General features: G+C 40.6%; 1 protein-coding gene across 3 annotated transcripts in view; it reads right to left on the reverse strand.

Moving 5' to 3' along the window:
• Nucleotides 1-19,609, reverse strand: part of DYNC1LI1 (dynein cytoplasmic 1 light intermediate chain 1) — a 67,645-nt gene that overhangs the window by 9,194 nt on the left and 38,842 nt on the right. For all 3 annotated transcript variants that reach the window (XR_015740340.1, XM_026717765.2, XM_087917751.1), the window contains exons 3-4: nt 10,253-10,369; nt 6,776-7,006 (exon numbers count right to left, since the gene is read on the reverse strand). Coding sequence is in view for 2 of the 3 variants with exons in the window: in XM_026717765.2 (XP_026573550.1) it covers nt 6,776-7,006; nt 10,253-10,369 (348 nt within the window). In the remaining variant the exon portion in view is untranslated. The remainder of the gene's footprint in view (nt 1-6,775; nt 7,007-10,252; nt 10,370-19,609) is intronic.

Raw genomic sequence — 19,609 nt, forward strand, 5'->3', positions numbered from 1 at the left:
CAAGTAGGTAGGGAGATAAATTCCTTTAAGATACAACTCTTTCAGCTAGTCCACAGACAAGAGGAAGTCAAAATTCAAGCAGGAGTTTCCTGGATAGAGTGGCAGCACAGAAAGGTATGAGCATAGTGTGCCTCAGTGGGCTGGTGAAGGCCTTTAAGACTCTGCAACCTCAAACACTCAAAGAGCCATTTGGACACATTTCCCACAGAAAACACCAGGAGCCACAAAACCTGGGTGGGCGTCACCAACTCAACATCACTCACTCCCACCCAGTCACATGACCCCCCCCCAGGCACGCCTACCAGGTTTTGTGGCTCCCGGTATTTTATTTTCTCTGGGAAACCGTTATCTCTCTATGTGTCTCTCTCTTTCTCTGTCTCTCATCTCTCTCTCTCTTACTCTCTCTCTCATCTCTCTCTCTCTTATTCTCTCTCTCATCTCTCTCTCTAGCTTTCAACTCTCTTTCTCTATTTCTTTCTCCCTCTCTTTCTCCCTCACCGTCCTGTCATTTCTCTCTCTCCTCTCTCTCTCTCTCTCTCTCTCTGTGTTCCCTCTCAAACCATTTCCAAAAACAGGCGAGGGTTGGGTGGGTTTTTTTTGGTTCTTTCTCCTTCTTTGGGTGCTTTTTACCATATGATTTAAATAAAGAGTCATTTCAGGTTCCCAGATAAATCTTTCGTCCCCTTGCTGTGGCTTCCTGTAGGCTGAATGCACCACTGGCTGGCACTGCCCCTCACCCTTCTCTCTCAGTCACTCCTCGCTTGAGAAGGGAAGGGTGGCGGTGGAGGATGGAGACTTGCTCCATATTTCAGAGCAGGAGCGAAGCGCTTGTCTACTTGCCTCTTCATTTGCCCTTATTGGTGCTGCGTGCACCTCGGTCACTTGGGGAGACATGTGACTTTCTCTTCACCCTGAGACACTGGCCCGGCCTGGCTGCAGCTAATGCTCTGCATAATGGACTCCAGGGGAGGAGGGGATGTCGTCTCCCCCATTGTGAAGTGCACTAAATTTAAGTGTGCTGCGCAAGGCACTGCAAGAGCAGCAAACAGGCCATGGAGGTGGCAAGAGCAGCGGAGTCAGCCACAGCCGAGCCAATCAGTGGGGCAGAGAGAAAGTTGCGCATCTCCCCGAGTGACTGAAGTGCATGCACCAAGGGCGGGAAGAGGAGACAAATAGAGGGGTGCTTCACTCCCACTCTGGAATATGAAGCAAGTCTCCATCCGCCACTGTCGCTCTTACCTTCTCAGGCCAGGCAAGGAGTGACTGGGAGGGGAGGGGAGGGGTCAGTTAGTGATGGGATCATCTGACAAAGGGCCGCATGCAGCTCTGGACCCGCAGGTTGCCAACACCCGCCCTAAGAGATGTCATGCAGGCTGTGTGCAAGTGTCTCTCTGTTCAGAGGCTGAAAATCCTACTTAGATTTTGGGAGGAGGGAGTTTCAGCTCTGAAGCAGGGAAACACTAGCATACAGCATGCATTGGGCCTCCCAGGATCTCTTCCCCTCCTTCTGAAGCATCACATGCTCAATATCTGTGATTCTGTCTGGTTAATGACCCAGCAGTTTACTTGACAACTGCAACCAGGAATGCCAAGATCATGGTTGTTGAGAGTAGTAATGTGATACCTTGTTTAATAACTACTTTGTTTTACGACCAAGATTTTGGTCTCAATGGAGACTATAAATCAAGGGGTATAAATACTTTTCAATTATGTTTGCCCTTCTTCCAGAGAATATTCAATTTTTTTAAAAAAACCTAATTAATAGGCAGCAGAGAAATATTATACAGTGGCGCGTCGGGTCGCGATTGTAATCCATTCCCAGACTCCAGTCACAACCCGATTGTATAGCAACAGCACTTAAGGCTTATATACTGCTTCACTGTGTGTTATACCATTCTTTAAGTAGTTTACAGATTCCAACAATAATTTGGGTCCTCATTTGACCGACCTTGGAAGGATGGAAGGCTGAATCAACCTTGAGCTGAATCAAACTCCTGGCAGTGAGCAGTATTCTAACCACTGTGCTACCTCGGTTCATATATATAATCAAGTTTTTAAGCACAAGTTGCAATCTGTAAAAAAATTCTGAATACTGCATAATAATAAAAAAACTGGAAATAGATATTAAAGACAAAGATAAACACCAGCTTTTTTTTTTAAAGGACAATTTTAAAAATCATTCTTTGCTTACACCTTACAAAATATCAATTCTGAGGACATTTCAATGCAGAAGGTTATCTAGTTTACATTCACAATGTTTTAGTGAGACATTGCACTCAAGAAATTTAGTCTCAGAAATACTGCAAAAAGTCATATAATTATTTCATTAAAATTTTATGTATAATAGATATTTAAAAAATATTTAGTACTGAAATGAGCTTCCTTATATTGTTACAACCTAAAAGTTGTTAGACTTGAACTACAGTATACCTTTCATAGTATTATCTTGGATCAGCTTAAAACTGTTATACAATTAAAATTGTTAGATTTATCTTAGGGTGCTTCCTAATGGCTTAATTAAATAGTTATTATTTAGACTTTTTAAAATCCTGAGGCCATTAATAATTCCAAAATTCTATATTTAAGATAAGAACTAGGGTGTAAATATACTCTCTTTTTCTCCAGCTCTTTTTGTTACTGTCCTAGGTACAGGGTTAATGTGATGAATGAAAAAATTCAGCCAGAACATTAAGAAATTGATGGCTTTGATAACTGTGCTCGTCAAGATATAACTCAGGGGCTGAAACATTAATTCATATGATTGGATGTGCCTTACTATTGGCTCTATTTCAATCTGAACAACTCTTATTAGTCTTTTGTTTTTGGTTATTTCTGGGATTTACAAAATGACACAAAGCATGACATTTTAAGTATCTAGAAGGTTTTGAAGAATGGGAGTAGAAATTAGTAATTACAATGTCAGCAATGATGTTCTATAGACAGATGTTAATGAAGGATGATATATATGAAATAAATTTTGCCTTGTGTAGAAATATTAGAACCATAAATATTGGATAATAAAAAGGGAACTAAAATAAAACACAAATGACAAGCCAAGAAAATGACCTGGGCAGATTTTTATTGGTACAAAAGAAATTGTAACCCTCTCAAAATTGGACTAAAGTTTAAAAAATTAAAGTGGAAATACAAATGATAAACTAAGAGAATTACCTGGATAATGACTTTTTATTGGATTTATAAAAGAGGTTTGCTAAAGCCTCGAAGAAGCCTTTGGGATGGTAAAAAGAAAAACAAAATCAAATCCTACAAAATATCTGAATGAATTAAAGATTAAGATTGTTAGAAGTAAACAGAAGAAATATAAAGTTGGTCTGCTTGACCATGGTTAAAATAAGACATATTATATAAAGCTCTTGTAACCCTTTTTGTTGACACCAGATCTGAAAAGTTGAGGGTATACAGATTTGCCAATAAATTCAGTATGGGTTACAAGAAGATATATTTATTTGTAACCTCAAAGGAGATGAAGAGTTCTTAAATTTATTTATACAGTTAGTCCTTGACTTATGAACACTTAGCAACTGTTCAAAGTTACAATAAATCACTTCGAAAGTATTTACAATCTGATTTTAAAGTTACAATGGCTGCAATACTTCCCCACCCCACAGTCATGACAGCAATTTGGACACATGGTAACTTGCTCACCTTTATGGTGTTCTGTGATGTCCCCTATGACCATATTGAGATTTTTTTACATTCTTTGCTTATTTCTAATTGTTGGTTTCTGGCAAAAATGCCCAATGGGTAAAATGGATTTGTTTAACAATCATGGCATTCACTTAATGACTGCATTATTTGCTTAACAACTGTTGCAAAAAATGCTGAAAAAATTGGGTCAAGTTATGTGATGTCTCAACATATGACCACAACAATTTAAAATTTAACTCCAGGCTCAATTATGGTCATAAGCTGAGGACTACCTGTACTGGTGATGAAGATCAGAAATCACATATTTAAATATTTCTTTTCTTTTAAATTTTTTCCTTTTCCTTTTAATTTCCTTTTTCTTTCTTTGAGCTTTTTATTCTTTCTATTTTTCTTTTTGCGTTTAGTTTGTATTTACTTTTATTATTATAAAATTGTTCAGTTAAAATTATTAAGAAAAACAAATTTTTCAAAGTATTCATAGCCCTAATTAAAATTAAACATTAATTTTAAGAGAAATGAGCAGTTAAGAAATATGGGGTATAAATAAATAAATGATCTACAGAAGAGAGAAGTAGACTTTTGAATTGAATTGAAGGACCTTGTCTATTGCTTAGAAAAACCCCATAATCCAAAAAGTTATCTATTATCCTGTAACTCATAGATCAGGCATAACCTGCACATTCAAGTCCAAAATCACTCTCTAGGACTATCTTAAAATAGGCCAAGCTTCTATCACTCATTGGGTCATTAGCATCGCTAATAATTTATAACCTAAACATCTGAAGAGCACCAAATTATTGGTTCTTGGTTTGCAGCACATCAAAGCTGATTAGTAAAATAAGATACCACACTATCTTCTTTATAGTTAAAAAGTTGTTTAGATTAAAAATATAAGATACCACACCATTTTCTTTATAGTTAAGAAGTTCTTGTTTATACACTGTTCAAAAAAATAAAGGAAACACTTAAACAACACAATGTAACTACAAGTCAATTACACTTCTGTGAAATCAAACTGTCCACTTAGGTAGCAATACTGATTGACAATCAATTTCATATGCTGTTGTGCAAATGGAATAGACAACAGGTGGAAAGCATAGGCAGTTAGCAAGACATCCCCAATAAAGGAGTGGTTCTGCAGGTGGTGACCACAGACCACTTCTCAGTTCCTATGCTTTCTGGCTGATGGTTTGGTCACTTTTGAATGCTGGCGGTGCTTTCACTCTAGTGGTAGCATGAGATGGAGTCTACAACTCACACAAGTGGCTCAGGTAGTACAGCTCATTCAGGATGGCACATCAATGTGAGCTGTGGCAAGAAGGTTTGCTGTGTCAGTCAGCGTAGTGTCCAGAGCATGGAGGCACTATCAGGAAACAGGCAAGTACATCAGGAGACATGGAGGAGGCCGTAGGAGGGCAACAACCCAGCATCAGGACCGCTACCTCCGTCTTTGTGCAAGGAGGGACAGGAGGAGCACTGCCAGAGCCCTGCAAAATGACCTCCAGCAGGCCAGAAATGTGCATGTGGCTGCTTGAACGGTCAGAAACAGACTCCATGAGGGTGGTATGAGGGCCCGATGTCCACAGGTGGGGATTGTGCTTACAGCCCAACACCATGCAGAATGTTTGGCATTTGCCAGAGAACACCAAGATTGGCAAATTCGCCACTGGTGCCCTGTGCTCTTCACAGATGAAAGCAGGTTCACACTGAGCACATGTGACAGACGTGTCAGGGTCTGGAGACGCCGTGGAGAAAGTTCTGCTGCCTGCAACATCCTCCAGCATGACCGGTTTGGCAGTGGGTCAGTAATGGTGTGGGGTGGCATTTTTTAAGGGGGCCGCACAGCCCTCCATATGCTCGCCAGAGGTAGCCTGACCGTCATTAGGTACCGAGATCCTCAGACCCCTTGTGAGACCATATGTTGGTGCGGTTGGTCCTGAGTTCCTCCTAATGCAAGACAATGCTAGACCTCATGTGGCTGGAGTGTGTCAGCAGTTCCTGCAAGATGAAGGCATTGATGCTATGGACTGGCCTACCCGTTCCCCAGACCTGAATCCAACTGAGCACATCTGGGACATCATGTCTCGCTCCACATTGTACCACAGACTGTCCAGGAGTTGGGGATGCTTTTGTCTAGGTGCGGGAGGAGATCCCTCAGGAGACCATCCACCACCTCATCAGGAGCATGCCCAGACGTTGTAGGGAGGTCATACAGGCACGCGAAGGCCACACACACTACTAAGCCTCATTTTGACTTGTTTTAAGGACATTACATCAAAGTTGGATCAGTCTGTAGTGTTTTTTTCCACTTTAATTTTGAGTGTAACTCCAAATCCAGACCTCCATGGGTTGCTAAATTTGATTTCCATTGATAATTTTTGTGTGATTTTGTTGTCAGCACATTCAACTATGTAATGAACGAAGTATTTAATAAGAATATTTCATTCATTCAGATCTAAGATGTCTTATTTTTGTGTTCCCTTTATTTTTTTGAGCAGTGTATTAAAAATAGGATTTAGTGGATATAACTCACATCTCTGAGTAAGAATGAGTCCATCAATTATGGAGCAGGCTGTTAATATCAGAAGTATATTTCGATGTTTATTTTCAGATATTTTGACCTAATTGCCAAATGATCATTTTAGAAGACACAGGTGAAATAAACATGAATTTAAAGATTTTTTTAAAAAAAATCAATTAGTGTATTTTGAACAGACACACTGATTCTATACCTTTATAATGAAAAGAATTATTTCAAGAATTTTAAATTGAATTGTTTTTCTATTTCTAGAAAAGACTATAAAAATAGCCTGGTATCCTTTACAGTTGTAGAGAAAATATTAATAAGGTTGCTATAAAATATTAAAAATACTTAATTTTAAATTAGAAGATTTATATTGCCTCTTAAGATAGGGTCTCTTCCAATTAATTTTTAGCATAAAAATGGATGGTAGATCTAAAGTCACCATTAGATTTGGTTTAATAGAGAAGACTGATAGTTTATAATAGCTAATATTTTCAGAATGGAAAAGTATGCCTTTATAATGAAGATAAAGCTATAGATAATTTCCCAACACGTATTAAATACATGTTTTGTAATACTTACCTTTTTGCTCCATTTCTTTCATTTCTTCAGGAGGAATTTTTAATTTGTCAATATGTTCTCTTACAACACTTGCCCACTTTTGTAATGAATCTAAAGCAGTCCATGGTTTAGACATATCTACTACCAGCATAATTAAAGTATCCTTTAGAGAGGTGGCTTCTATTGCAAATTTGAGCAGGCCTTTATGGTACAGATCACCATCCAAAATCCATACATTGCATCTTGTCTGATCTAGAAAAAAAGCAAAAGTCAAATAGCTCATTAATATAAATGAGAAGAATAAATCATAGATCTATACAGCACAATTATGATTACACTGAATTTTAGTAGCAAATATTTTCTAAAAAATTATTTATTTAGCATATGTCAAATACAAATGTTCAAATGTGGTTCAAATGTTAATGTCCAGTTCACCCAGCCATTCAAAGTCAGGGTGGTCTATGTTGAGAAAAATCAGACATTGGACCAGTATAAGCTCTTGATGGACATTCGGATATAATGTGATGGATATTTTGTCGAGCAGAACCACAGTCACACTGAGGGGTATGAAACAAGACCCCACTTAAACAATGAGTCCTGGCAGACACCATGTTGGGTACAGATCCTGTTCCGAGTTGACCAATGCTGGCGAGGAAGGTTGAAACCCGGCACCTTTTGTGTAGGGTCAACTCAGTAACTGCCTGTATCTGGCCGTTCAGCAGCAAATTTGGCTTTTCTCTGTGTGTTCCTCTGTGTCAAAGTTGTTAGACAGTTGTTGAGCGAGTGCCAGGGAGGGCTTCCTGGATTTAAGCCTGCCAATTGATAGATGAGGAAGATCAGCATGCACAGGAAGAAGTAGGTTTTCTCATTATTTTTGTTTTATTTGTTACCATGTATTTAGAGAGCCTGGAGTTCTACAAAGATGTCTGACTAGAAATTGTCGTTAACTGCCAATTCTTCAATGTAATCTGGCTGCCAATTGTTGCTAGTTTTTTGGTTCACACTACCATGCTATTCAGGGTACATCATGAGGAGGCAAACTAGCATGAAACCCCTAAAAAAATTATTATGAAAGAAAACATGGTAGCACCTTTCATTAAAAATAAAGTCTGAATTCTTATCTGGTTAAATATATTTTGAGTAGCTGGAACTAAAAACTTCATTATGATTGCACAATGAAATAGTTTTTGTTTTCAATTGTATTTGCGAAACGTCCGGTGAATTTTGACACTGGCCATGTTTTAAGAGAAAAAACAGACAAAAACAGGAAAAAAGGGAACAAAATAAAAGCTAGTAAGAAATATTGGGTTTGAGGGAAATGACACACTTTAATGTAAAGTTCAGTATCAAAGTGAAACAGTTGGGAAAATAATTAGAAATGATGGGCAACATGATGCAGAGAGAATAGAAAAAAAGTAGCAAGTAGCAGTCAATAAAGATAATGAAAATTTCTTATCTTGCATAGTTACTCTCAATTAATCACCACGTTTTCTATAGTGTAAACCATTCTTTCAAAATTCCTGCCCATCTGGTCTTCCAGTTTCTGGTGTGCATGTGCGCACAAAAACCAGCTGGCTAGTGCGCATGCGCGCGCCGGAAACCAAAAGAGTGCTGAAGAAGCGCCCCCCAACCATAGTGAACAAGCCAGCGCAGCCCCCACCACCACTTTTGCCAAGGGAACGCAACTACTTCCCAGTCGGTGTACCTCGTACCCTAGTGCCTGAGAAATGTTCCTCCCAAAAAGCGCATAAAAAGGATAAAAAGGAAATCAACACCCGTCATCTCAGCCATATGCGCAATGGGGATGCCCAGGAGACGGCCACATGCCTTCTGTTGCTAAGCCACCAAAGACATGGTCAGGGCCAGGAAGAGTGCAGCCCCCCGCTCATGCCGCTTCTGGAGGGTGAGGGATAGGAGCAACTGGCTAGCTGCCAGTCACTCCCCACTGGCGTTTCAGGTCCTTGGTGGTGTCTCCATGCGCAAGAAGCTGTGCTCTCATCCGGCCCTCCTATGGCAGTGTGAGAACCACCATCGCCCCCTGCCCCTGACAGTGGCAGGAGCCAGCCAGGTGCTCTGGATTGCGGACAAACCCTGCTTTGCAATGCACAGTTCAGGCATCCCTCACTTGACAAACCAGAGCGGGAGTGCTCCGAGCCTGCCAGTCAAGAGTTCCCCAAAGTCCTAGCTCCGGCAGAGAGGCGAGGTCCCAACAAGCCCAAATGCAAACCTGAAGCCCTGCAGGGAACACAGGAGCCCTGGCAACTTCACTGCCACCAACCGAGCCCAGCTGCTAAGTGTACTGTGGAGTTCCTGGCTTAGCGGCGGATGGTGGCCCCCCAGTTCAGCCGGCAGGCTTGGCACTCTCCCCTGGCTGGGCGGCTCAGTTCTTTCCCCAGTGACAGAATGGCGCAGTGGCTGCTCGGCTTCCTGGGGTTGTCAGGCGGTGTGGATCAATCCAACCTCCTTTGCCTGTTTCAGCTCAGTCCAGGGCGCAGGAGGGAGTGTAAGGAGCTTTGGGAGGGGTGGAGGGATGTGCTCGGATTAACCCATGAGGCACCAACAGTGCACCTTGGAGCAGTGGCAAGGTATGCATGTTCACCTTTCCACCCAGAGCCACGTTCTGGGTGGTCAGCCGGTGGTGGTTCCCGCACTCCCTCTTCTGGCTGGGATGCTGGAGAAAGAGGCCCCACCGTCAGGGAGTCAAGCTGCCCCAGGAGGGCTGGCCAGTCACTCCTGCTGCCACTGCTCTTCTGTTGCGCCTGAACCGGACGCTCATCGGTGCTGCAGACTGGATTTCCGGGGCCGCGCAAGAAGCCCGCTTGGGAAGGGAGGGAGGGAAGCCCTGGCCTGCCCCTCCAGGTCGACAGCTCTACTCCTCTAGGAAGCGGGGATCCCCTCTTCACATCTTTGGGCACGTGAGCCATCACCTGTTGCTCTTCTGGGTTCCGGCGCGCACATGTGCCTCGGCCAGCTGGTCTTTGCACACGCATGTGCACCAGAAACTGATGGCTGCAAGGCATGCGCATGCTGGAAACTGAAAGATCATCTTCCCAGCGCGCAAAAGACCAGCTGACCGATGCACCGGGACCCAGATGAGCAACAGGCGATGGCTCCATATGCCCGAAGAGATGGTTCTGCGTGCCACTTCCAGCACATGTGCCATAGGTTCGCCATCATTGATATATATGAAATATATTAAGGCGGTGGTCCCCAATGTTTACCACTGGGCAGCCTGGCAAGGGGGGAAGGGAAGTGGCTCATACAAGTTGAGCTCCATGTGCGTATACAGGCTGGTCTGCCATCGCTAAGTTGATCTCTGTGCATATGTGGCAGGCAGTCGCTCATGCGACTAAACAGGTCAAAGCTCAGTGGTGGGCCTTGGCCTGGGCGTTGGGGACCCCGTACTACTAGTTGTTGATTAATAAAGATGACACACATTTTAAAATACTGCAATGTGCCCTAACTAACGTATCATATTCATGTCTCAACTGTACTTACCATCTCTATCTTCATCATGAACATTTAGGTACAGATATTCCATTCCTCTTCCTTTCTTATATTCTTCAATTCCCTGAAGTTTTCCAATTAAGCTAGTTTTACCTGCTCCATCTTCACCTAGATTTTTAAAAAACCAAAAAATTAGCATTTATTTAAAGGACTAACACATACTTTGCAAGAATTTACCGAAGCATAGCAGCTTTCTATAGAAAAAATAAAGAGCTTTTATATGTTAGATATTAACAATGACGAAATACACTTTTATATATATTAGACCCAATTTTATGAAATGTAAAATAATAGCAATAACAATACTTTATGAAAGTTGTATGCTGCCCCTTTGGGCAGCTCATCACAATCAAAAATATAAGAAATAAAGACAAAAGATGGAAAAGAAGAAGAAATGAAGAGTCTCACTGTCCCTTAATGATGGTCTTCACAGCTCTTCTAAAGAACTGTTGAGTGGGGCCACCCAGATCTTAAGTGGAACCTTTTTCTAGAAGGCAAACATGACATAGAGAAGGTGTGCTTCCAATATTATTTCATTGACTGGAGAATGCCAGTCTTGCAGGGTTGAAAAAATTGGATAGATATTATGGAAGGCAGGGAACCAGTGGTGGAATTCATTTTTTTTTACTGTGGGCGTGGCTTATTTGGTGGGCATGGCTTGGTGGCCATGTGACTGGGTGAGTATAGCTTGGTGGTCATGTGACTGGTAGTCATGGCTTGGTGGTCATGTGACTGGGTGGCGTGCTTGGTAGTCATGTGACTGGGTGGGCATGGACAACTCAACGTCACTCACATCAAGGGGTGCCTCACCTGGCTCCTCCCCTCCCAGCCATTCCTTGTCACCCAGCCTCAACTTATCTATAGTTCTGTAAAAATGTTGTTCACCTTTTTTTGACTTTATTACTTGCATACTATAGATGTACTTTCATGGACCACTGAAAGGAGGAAAGGGCTCACATGCTTTACTCAAGAGTGTAATAGGCAACAGGCTTTTAAGGGGCTGCCACAAAGAAAGGGGGACAGTGTATTTTCCAAAGAAGCAGAATGCAAACAAGAAGTACTGGATGGAAACTGAACAGAGAGGAGCAACCTAAAACTAAGAAGAAACTTCCTGACAATGAGAACAATTAACCAGTGGAACTGCCTATCTCCAGAAGTTCTGGGTGCTCAATCACTGGAAGTTTTTAAGAAAAGACTGGACAGCCATTTCTCTGAAATGGTATAGGGTTCACCCCAAGGTCCCTTCTAAGTATTATTCTGACACCTTTCGCAGGATTTCTACTCAAAGTTTTACATTCTCAGTTTTCTTGCCTGAGCTGGGGTTTGGACTAGAAGACCTCCAAGGTCCCTTTCAACTCTTGTTAAACACATGTGCATTTATGCTCTGGATATTGATATTGAATGCATGTAAACCCTGAAAAATATGTGGTAGCCCTGGGCAAAAGAAAGGCAGAAAAATCACTCTAGGTGTAGGGACAGTGTAAAATATTAAAACATGATAAATAATAGAACAATTAAAAATAACAGCACAGAGTTTTGTCTTGCTCTGTCTTTCTTTCTCTCTCTCTCTCTCTCTCTCTCACACACACACACACACACACACAGAGCACCTTTGTAGCTTAACAAACATGCATTTTGAAGCAGCTCCTTTAAATTTCTCCAAGGCTGCAATGAACCCCCCACCCTCACCCCCACCCCGGTCAGACCGCACTCCTTCTCACTCTAGGCACTTTAACTCACGAGGGGAAAGCAATACTTGCAGCGTCCATGGGGAATCCATGGAGAACTTTAGAGCAGGGGTCCCCAACCACCGGTCCCCAGACCGGTACCGGTCCGTGGAACAATTTCTACCGGGCCGCCAGTTTGCTGGGCGTCGCCATCTTGTTTTGATGAAAAAGTGCTTCCGGTGAGCTTTTCCGGGTAGAAAGCGGTGTTTGGGTGCTGAAAGAATCCTCGCAACTTAGTTTCATCGGGGGCTTTGAACAAAACTAAGGCGCGAGAATTCTTTCAGCACGCATGGCAAGGCGAGCCGGCGACCGTCCCGAAGCCATCGCAAAGCCCATCGACACAGGTACAAAGGAGGAGTTGAAGGTGGCGGGGAGAAGCAGGGGATGGCTGGCTGGCCGGTCGCTCAGCTCGCCTTGCCATGCGTGCTGATGCCGGTACCGGGCCGCGGATGATTTTGTGATGCCGGTACCGGGCCGCGGCACAAAAAAGTTGGGCACCACTGCTTTAAAGGACCTCCTTCAAAATTCATTTCTGTTAAGTTGCAAAAGTGCTTCAGAACTGGATACACCCCCACCCCATAAGCCTGCTCTCCCTCTCATTTTAAGCATTTTTAACTCAAGGAGTTCTGGTTTGCAGCGCTTTGACGGCAGGCAGGAATCCGCGATCGTGCACGGTTTCTGCCTGGGCTCGCCGCTGGAGTGCCCCGAGCCAGCCGGCTTTGGAGCTAAGCCACCCCATAGAGATGGTAAAGACAGGGGAGACTTGGCAGAGTCGAGGGGAGCCACACCTCTCCTCCTCAGCTGGCTAAACTCCCTTTTCCGAAGGCGGAAAAGGTCAGAAATGGCCACCTCAAAGAAGCACTCAGCCGGAAAAGAAAGTGCAGGAGGAAGTTAAGAAGTTTTGGCTGACTGGGATAAGAAGCAATAACCAAGGTATCCTGGAATTTAAATTTTTAAAAAAGATACATCGTTCCCAAGGAAGATTCGGAAGCAGCGAATGAAAGTGAAAAGGGAAAGTTTTTTTTTTTCACTCTCCTTCCTAACGTTGACAGCGAACAGAAATGAATGAGAAATCGGAAAAACCCGCTTTGGCATCAATAGGTAATTAAACTGGATAATTAAATGTCATGGGGACAATAAGGATTTCTGAACACTAAAAAAACCCAACCTTTTTTTCTTGCTGTAAGTGGGAAGGGAGAGGAAAAGAATAAGAGTAGGATTCGGAAGGAGGAGACTGCTTACAATTTAAAAGAATCTGTTTAAATCCTAACAAGATTTCTAAAAGATACATTTTAACTGGAATTTTGTAACTAAACAGTAACCCCAGGAAGAGAAAGTGAAAAAAGAAGAAAGTGTCAAAAGAAACAGCTTGTGTATATCTGGATTGCTTGGTGACTTTGGGACTTTTTGAAATTATATTTGAATGACTAAAAACACTTGGGTGGTTGTTTGAAAAAATTTTTTTTTTACAATGGCATCACTTGTGGATGAACTGAAAATGGAATTTAAAAAATACAAAGAAGAGGAACAAGAAGGGAAGGACTCTCTTGGCTCTCTTTTTCACTTCTTAGAAATGGCTATCTGTACCTACGAGAAACTGCAAGAAAGAATTGCGCAACAAGAGGATTGGGACAAAGAAGACGCCTGTCAGTCTGTGCTCCATTCAAAATCCAAGAAAGAAATACTCAGACTCCATAGGTTAGAGCAAAGTTTTTTCTTTTACTGGAAATCAAAGTGGAAGCTATAGGTTGAATTCTGAATCTAAAGAATTTGGCGCGCAAATCATATATACAAAGGAATGGAATTGTTCCCACCCCCCCCAAAGTCCAAAAGACTCTTCCAATTAAAAGTTCTGAATATGATCATGTGGGCATCTTCAGGTGGTGATGAGGCCTCTGTCCGTTGACCTTGACATATTTTGATAAAACTTTGCAGCTGTGCAAAGGATAGAAAAACTAGGCAAGGAAATAGAAACTTAAGAACAGGAATTTATACTCCCCCTCCTCCTTCCCATTTACAGCATAGGAATGTAACACCTCCAGCTTTCTTCCCCTCCAATTCCCCTCTCCCCCCGTTACTAATGACAGCCGAAAGATGGAGCAGCAAGAAAGATGCAAAGCAGCACAAAAGATGTAGAAGAGATCATCTTGAAGGCTGACATTCGGACCCTCTACAAAAAGGACAATTGTCCCTGTAAGAGAGAACATAAAATACATGTTAACAACTGCATACATTTCTATGGTTTATCAGGATACTTTACATGAAAGTCTTTGACCAGTTCAGGAGCCCTAATATCTTTCTCATTTACCCACTCGGCTTGGGATGAAGGAAAATGTTTCCAAGCTACGAGATATTGGAGACGACCTCTCAATTTCTGAGAGTCTAAAATCTCTTTAATTTTGAAATGTTGTTCACCCTCAATCAACAATGGTACGGGGGGATCAGTCTGAGACGGTCTCAGTGTAGAGGTATGCTCGGATTTCAATAAACTAACATGGAAAACCGGATGAATTCGACGAAGAGTTTTTGGCAATGTCAATTGAACTATCACAGGGTTCACAATCCGTTCAATTGGGAAAGGACCCACATACTTAGGGCCCAATTTCTTTGACTTTTGGATGGTCTGTAAATATTTGGTCGAGAGAAAAACTTTGTCACCCACTTGATAAGACTTCTGTAGAGTTCTCTTTCTGTCTGCAAATTTCTTATGAGCTTGATGTGCATCATCCAATGCTTTACGGGCGACTGGCCAATTGAATTGGAGCTGAGATATCCATTAGTCCAATGACTGGACGTTGGGTCTTTCACGAGGAAGCTCAGGTATGGGTACAAAATCTTGCCCTGTGGCCATCTTAAACGGGATAAAGCCAGTACTACTGTGGACAGAATTGTTGTATGCCACCTCCGCAAAAGGCAGATCAGCCCAGTTGTCCTGCTGATAATTTATGTAACACCTGAGATATTGCTCTAACACCACGTTAGTCCTCTCACAGGCCTCATTAGTTTGGGGATGGTGGGCGGAGCTTAAGCCCTGGGTGGAGCCTATTAACTTCAAAAATTCCCTCCAAAAGTTCGAGGTAAATTCAGAAACTATACGCTCAGGGACACCATGCAGTCTGTAGATATGTATGATGAAGAGTTTAGCCAACTATTTCGCCAAGGGAATCTTGGAGCAAGGTATGAAATGTGCCTGCTTGGAGAACAAATCAGTTACCACCCAGATAACCATGTGTCCAATGCTCTTGGGTAAGTCTACTATAAAATCCATGGAGATTTCCTCCAAGGAGCAGTTGGCCTGGCCACATTCTGTAACAGACCTGGTGGCTTACCAGGAGGTCTTTGGGCTGAGGTGCAAACTGGACAGCTAGCTACATAAGTCTCAATGTCTTTTTTCAATGAAGGCCACCAGAACTGTCGCTTAACCAGGTGTAAGGTCTTCACGAAACCAAAGTGACCAGCCGCCTTGGAATCATGGGTCTGTTGTAACACTTGGCTCCTCAAGGTCTGTGGTACGTACAATTTCGCTCCCACCCAGGCCAAGCCATCTCTAACGGTGCAGTTATTCGCATTTGCGAGGAACCACTCATCTGTTTTCAACGCTTCCTTAAATCGCTCCATCAATTCATTGGACAGTTCCGCTTCTCGCTTCTTCTTTTGCACTCTGGTGACCACCAGGGCGGCCAGCTGTGTGGTTGATATGATCGGCCTTATCACTTCTTGACAAACACTGTTGTATTGAGGCATTCTAGACAAAGTATCTGCCATAAAAAATTTTCCTCCCGGGATGTACTTCAAGGAGAAATTGAATCGTTTGAAATACTGGGCCCACCTAACTTGCTTAGGAGATAATTTTCGAGGTGTCTTTAAGGCCTCCAGATTCTTATGGTCAGTCCATACCTCAAATGGGTGTTTCGCTCCTTCCAAGAAATGTCTCCAGGTTAGTAGAGCCCAACGAACTGCAAAAGCTTCCTTTTCCCAGATGGCCCATCTCCTCTCAGTGTCAGTCAACTTACGGGAGGTGTATGCCCAAGGTTGTAGTGTTCCCTTCTCAATTAATTGAAGTAAGACTGCCCCAACAGCCATATCACTCACATCGGCTTGGATCACGAAAGGGGCATCCATATCCGGGTGTTTCAGTACTGGTTCTGCAGCGAACAGTCGCTTTAGCTTTTCAAAAGCAGCTTAGAAACTTAAGAACAGGAATTTATACTCCCCCTCCTCCTTCCCATTTACAGCATAGGAATGTAACACCTCCAGCTTTCTTCCCCTCCAATTCCCCCCTCCCCCCATTACTAATGATAGCCGAAAGATGGAGCAGCAAGAAAGATGCAAAGCAGCACAAAAGATGTAAAAGAGATCATCTTGAAGGCTGACAACGCCATCTTTAACAAACAAGTAACTTTACTTGGGGAAGAAAGGGGAAAGGAGGGAAAGAAAATGAAGACTTTAAGATCTAAAAAAACAACCAAAAAAGGGAAAAAATAAGGTGAAAATTGGATATAATGTTAGAAAGCAACAGAAAGGGGGAATACAGAAGAGGGAAATATAGGTGGAGAGACAAGGGGGTAAAAAGGGCAGAGAGAAGAAGCAAGGGAGTAAGGAAGGCAAGAGAAACTTCAAAGGTGTGGAGCAAGATGTAAAGAAACAGGACTAATTTAGAGATAATGGGTAAAACTTAACTGAAAAAGTGATTCTGCAAAGGTACATAAGATTGTAGTTATATTTGTATTAGAAATAATGTTAGAAAATTGGAAACAACATGTGATTAAAAAGTGGGATAAAATAGTCAGTGTAATTCAGTGAAACTTTTGTGAACAAAAGAAAGGAAATGAAATAAATGAGAGAATTGAATTAAGAAGGAATGGGAACATTTTAATGACACAATGTTTTAAAATACAAGTGAAGTGGGGGGGGAAATAATTATGGAAAGTTTATAAGTGTTCCCACAGAAGTATGATACTTATTTAAAAAGTAATGCGTAAAATGTTTAAGATTTAAATGAATATTAATATTAATGATTGAATTGGTATGGATTGTTGTTTTAATTATATTATATATTTATAATTTTTTCTCTTTTTAAAATATAGTAACTTTAGAATGTACTAAGCAGAATCCAAATGGAAGTTATTTATTATACTAAATGTTATTTTAGGGGAAAGATATAAAGGCATCATACTCCAATCATTGATTACAGGAGAAATTTTGTTTAATGAGAAAAGATAATAGACAGCTTGAAACAGGACAGACAAAGAATATAAGTATAATGATTTGAACTGAGATGAGATAAATAAAATAAAACTGAGAAAGTTAAAAGAGGGCAGAAGCTATATAGAAAATGTAGAATGGTAATAAGATATGGAATGGTATATAAAATGAGCATGAATTTGAATTTGTGTCTGTACGAAGAGATGTAACCCAGGATCAAGCTGCTTTCAAAAAAGATGTTTTATGGTTTTTTTTAAGAACAAGTTTTATTGATTTTTGAAGACAAACAAAACATAAAACATAAAAGTATAAAACCTCCTTTCTATGAATTACTTATAAATTTTAACAAGGAAAATAAAGCATTATTTTTTAAAACATAGTTCCACATTATCACATTTCCATTTACACATATATATCTTTTCCAAATTTCTCATTATTTCTCCCTTCACTTTTGTTCAATTATATTTCTTTCTATCAAAGTTTTAGTAATTCTCAATCAATCATAAGCACACAAAATACATAACATAAAACAAAACATAAAAAAAATAAAACCTCCTTAATTGTCGTTTATACATGTCTTTTCCAAATTTCTCTCCCTTTAGTTTCATTCCTCCAGGGTTTTATTAATTTGCAATCAAACATAACTAATCCAAACACAAAACATAAAACATAAAACTTCTTTTGAAAAGTGGCTTAGCCCCGGGTTACATCTTTTTTAACAGACCTAAATCAAATTCATGCTCACCTTATATACCATTCATATCTTATTAACCATTTTATATTTTCTATATAACTTCTCCCATCTTTTCACTCTCTTAATTATGTTTTATTTATTTCATCTTATTTCAAAATCATTATGCTTATATCTTTTGTCCGTTCTTTTCCAATCATCTATTTATCTCTTCTCTTTAGCAAAAAATTTCCCCTGTAATCACTTTTAAAGTGTGACGCCTTCCCCTAAAGTAAAACTTAAAATAATACATAATTTCCATCCTGATTCTGCATAGTACATTCTACATATTAAATCTTAAAATAAAAGAATAATAAACTTATAGTATAGTTAAATATATAATTTCCATTCTAATTCTAATTCTGATTAGTACGTTATTTTAGAATAAGAAAATAAAATACTAAGTTTATAATAACATTAAGACAATAATGAATTAAACTATAACTAAACATTAATCATTTTACACATTCTCCTTAATATTTTATTAAATATTGAAATCTATCATTATTAAACATTAATATTTTATTAAATATTCCAATAAACTATTTCAAATGCAAATACTACAATACTATCTTATGTACTCTTGCAGAATCTTTCTTTAATTATGCACTATCCATTATCCTTTATCTCTAAAAAAAATTTGCTTTTTGAGATCTTGTTCTAGCCCGTGGCTTTTTTTTTCTTTTTCCCTCCCTTTCTTCTCCGGTCTGGTCTTTTTGCCCCCCCCTCTCCTAGCCTCCCCCTTTTTAATTTCCCCTCTGTTGTAATTCTCTTTTCAATTGCTTTCTAACATTGTACCTTTTTTTCACCCTATTTTTCTTTTTCTTGGTTGTTTTATTAAATCTTAAATTCTCATTTTTCCTTCCTCTCTTCCTATTTCCTTTCTTAATCGAACTTTTTAGTCCATTAAAGATGGCTACTTCCTTTTCTTCTTCTTCTTCTTCTTCCCCTTCTCCTTCTTCCTCAAGCATTTGCTGGTACGTAGAAACCGCCATTTCTAAAAAGTGGAAGGCAGCTCCCAAGGTATCCTTGCCATTTTGCTGTCTTTCTTTTAATTTTTCATATTCCATTTTTAGTTCATCCACAGATGGTGCCATTGTAAATTTTTAAAAACAACCCAGATGTTTTCAATCTTAAAGTAATTTCTAAATGTCAAAGTTATCAAACAATCCAAACAAACAAGAATTATTTCCTCTTCTTCTCTTTACAATTTTTCCTCCAGGGGCAAAATCCCAAATGTATTTTAAAAGCTGTATTACAGTTAATTGATGGTCTTATAATCTTCAAGGTGTCTCCTCCAACAAAGTTTTAAAGATTTTTTTTTTTAGTCCTCTCCTTCCCACTTGTAACGAAGAGCTTATTTTTACCTTTAAAAAGCAGGTTTTTCTGTGCTCCTTTGCTTTCTTCGTAAGGAAGGGGAGTGAACTTTCCTTCAGCACTTTCGCCGTTGTAACAAATTCTTTTGGAAACAAATGTATCAATCCAAAAGTCAGGTTTCCAGGGTGTTTTGAAAGTAACTTAATGTCCCGGTTCAGCCAAGAAAACTTCTCCTTCTGGCTCTTCCTCCTGCACAATCTTATCCAGTTGAAGATCTCTTTGTGGCTGCCATTACTGACAGCCGCTCCACCGCCTCAGGAAAAAGGAGTCTAGCCGGCTGGGGAAAGGGGGTGCGATATCCCCAGACCC

This window comes from Pseudonaja textilis, chromosome Z, assembly GCF_049901715.1.
Source record: "Pseudonaja textilis isolate UNSWEBS1 chromosome Z, rPseTex1.2, whole genome shotgun sequence".
Taxonomy (NCBI): Eukaryota; Metazoa; Chordata; class Lepidosauria; order Squamata; family Elapidae; genus Pseudonaja; species Pseudonaja textilis.